At 61.1% G+C, this 1,377-nt stretch overlaps 1 protein-coding gene across 1 annotated transcript in view; it reads left to right on the forward strand.

The window, feature by feature from the left end:
* CPNE7 (copine 7) overlaps window positions 1-1,377 on the forward strand; it is an 11,355-nt gene that overhangs the window by 152 nt on the left and 9,826 nt on the right. The window contains exon 2 of the mRNA XM_015572051.1: window positions 1-32. Coding sequence (XP_015427537.1) covers window positions 12-32 — 21 coding nt within the window. The 5' untranslated portion in view covers window positions 1-11. The remainder of the gene's footprint in view (window positions 33-1,377) is intronic.

Consider the following 1,377-nt stretch of genomic DNA (forward strand, 5'->3'; position numbering starts at 1 on the left):
TCCTGGGGGGCATGGAGTGCACCCTGGGGCAGGTGGGCGCCCGGCCCCGCGGGAGGGACGGGGCCAGAGAGACTCAGGAGGGCAGGACGGCTCCTGGGCTGTCCTGAGAGCCAGCACGATGCCTGGGGTGGCATGGGCGTGGGCGTGGGCACCACCGGGTCCCTCTGGACGAACGTCCTGGCTCTGCCATTTCCACGGCTCCTCTAAAAAATCCTTAGGGGTCATCCTTAAACACGTGTCCCTCTAACCTGGGTCATACCTTCGTGGGGCTCAGAACTCCGAGAGCATAAAAGGGCTGCGGCCCCGTCTCCCTCCTGCCCGTCCCCAGGTCCTTCCATCCGACCAGAGACGAACCTCACAGCAGGAAACAGGCGTGCGATGTTTTCTGTGTAGTTTTAAAGCAAAGTGCATAGTATTCTGTCCTGCAGCTGCCCTTTCACCTCCAGGGCACGAGGGAGCCTTTCCACTCGGCCCACGGCTCTCCCCGTCCCTCCCTGCGGCCGAGGCCGGCCCAGTGGGCTCCTCATCCAGCCCCACTGCAAGGGGCACAGTGTCCCCTGCATCCCTGTAGAGCAGATATGGTTTTGCCTTTGCCTGACTTAATTACTTTTGTGATGTCCTGAGTCTTTTACACGACGTGATGTCCGTGTGACTCATCCCCTGGCTGCCTGGGCTGGAGCGGTCTAGGGAGCACCCTCTGTCACCCATTTCACAGATGAGAGGACTGAGAGTTAGGAAGGGCATGGTCCCGGGGAAAAGCATCAGGGCAGCACGCCTCCCACCTGCCATCACTAGCACGGAAGAGGACAGCATGCACGCACGCACACACATGCACATGTAAACACATGTGTGCAAACGTGCGCACGGGCAGGTGTGCAGAAGCACCTGTATACGTGCGTGTGTTTGTATACGTGCACATGCGGACACATGTATGCACAAACACACGTATGTGTACAGACGCCCCAAATGTGTGTGCGCGCGCACAGACACATATGTGCACACACATGGGTGCAGATCCATGGACACGCACGTCTAGATATTCACATAAACTTCAGACAACAGACACGCCCATTGAGAACCTCCTGCCTGGCATCCTCCCGGCCGATTCCCTCGGATGCCCTGCCATCGGGGGCGTGGCAGTCCGTGGTGGAGGGGGCAGCGGGAGGCGATGGCGACCTTGAGGGCATCCCTGACTCTGCCTCAACCTCCTCCCGGGAAACAGGGGCTCTTAGAGCAAAGCCCCCCCCCACCGCAGCCTCAGGCCCCGCCCAGGAAACACTATGGCCACAGCTGCCCGGCCAGCTGCCCTTGTCCCTGGCAGGAGGCCCAGAGGGAAGCCCACCATGGGAGAGTCGGGGGGCCGGCACAAGGCCCCCC

This window comes from Myotis davidii, unplaced genomic scaffold, assembly GCF_000327345.1.
Source record: "Myotis davidii unplaced genomic scaffold, ASM32734v1 scaffold1453, whole genome shotgun sequence".
Classification (NCBI taxonomy): Eukaryota; Metazoa; Chordata; class Mammalia; order Chiroptera; family Vespertilionidae; genus Myotis; species Myotis davidii.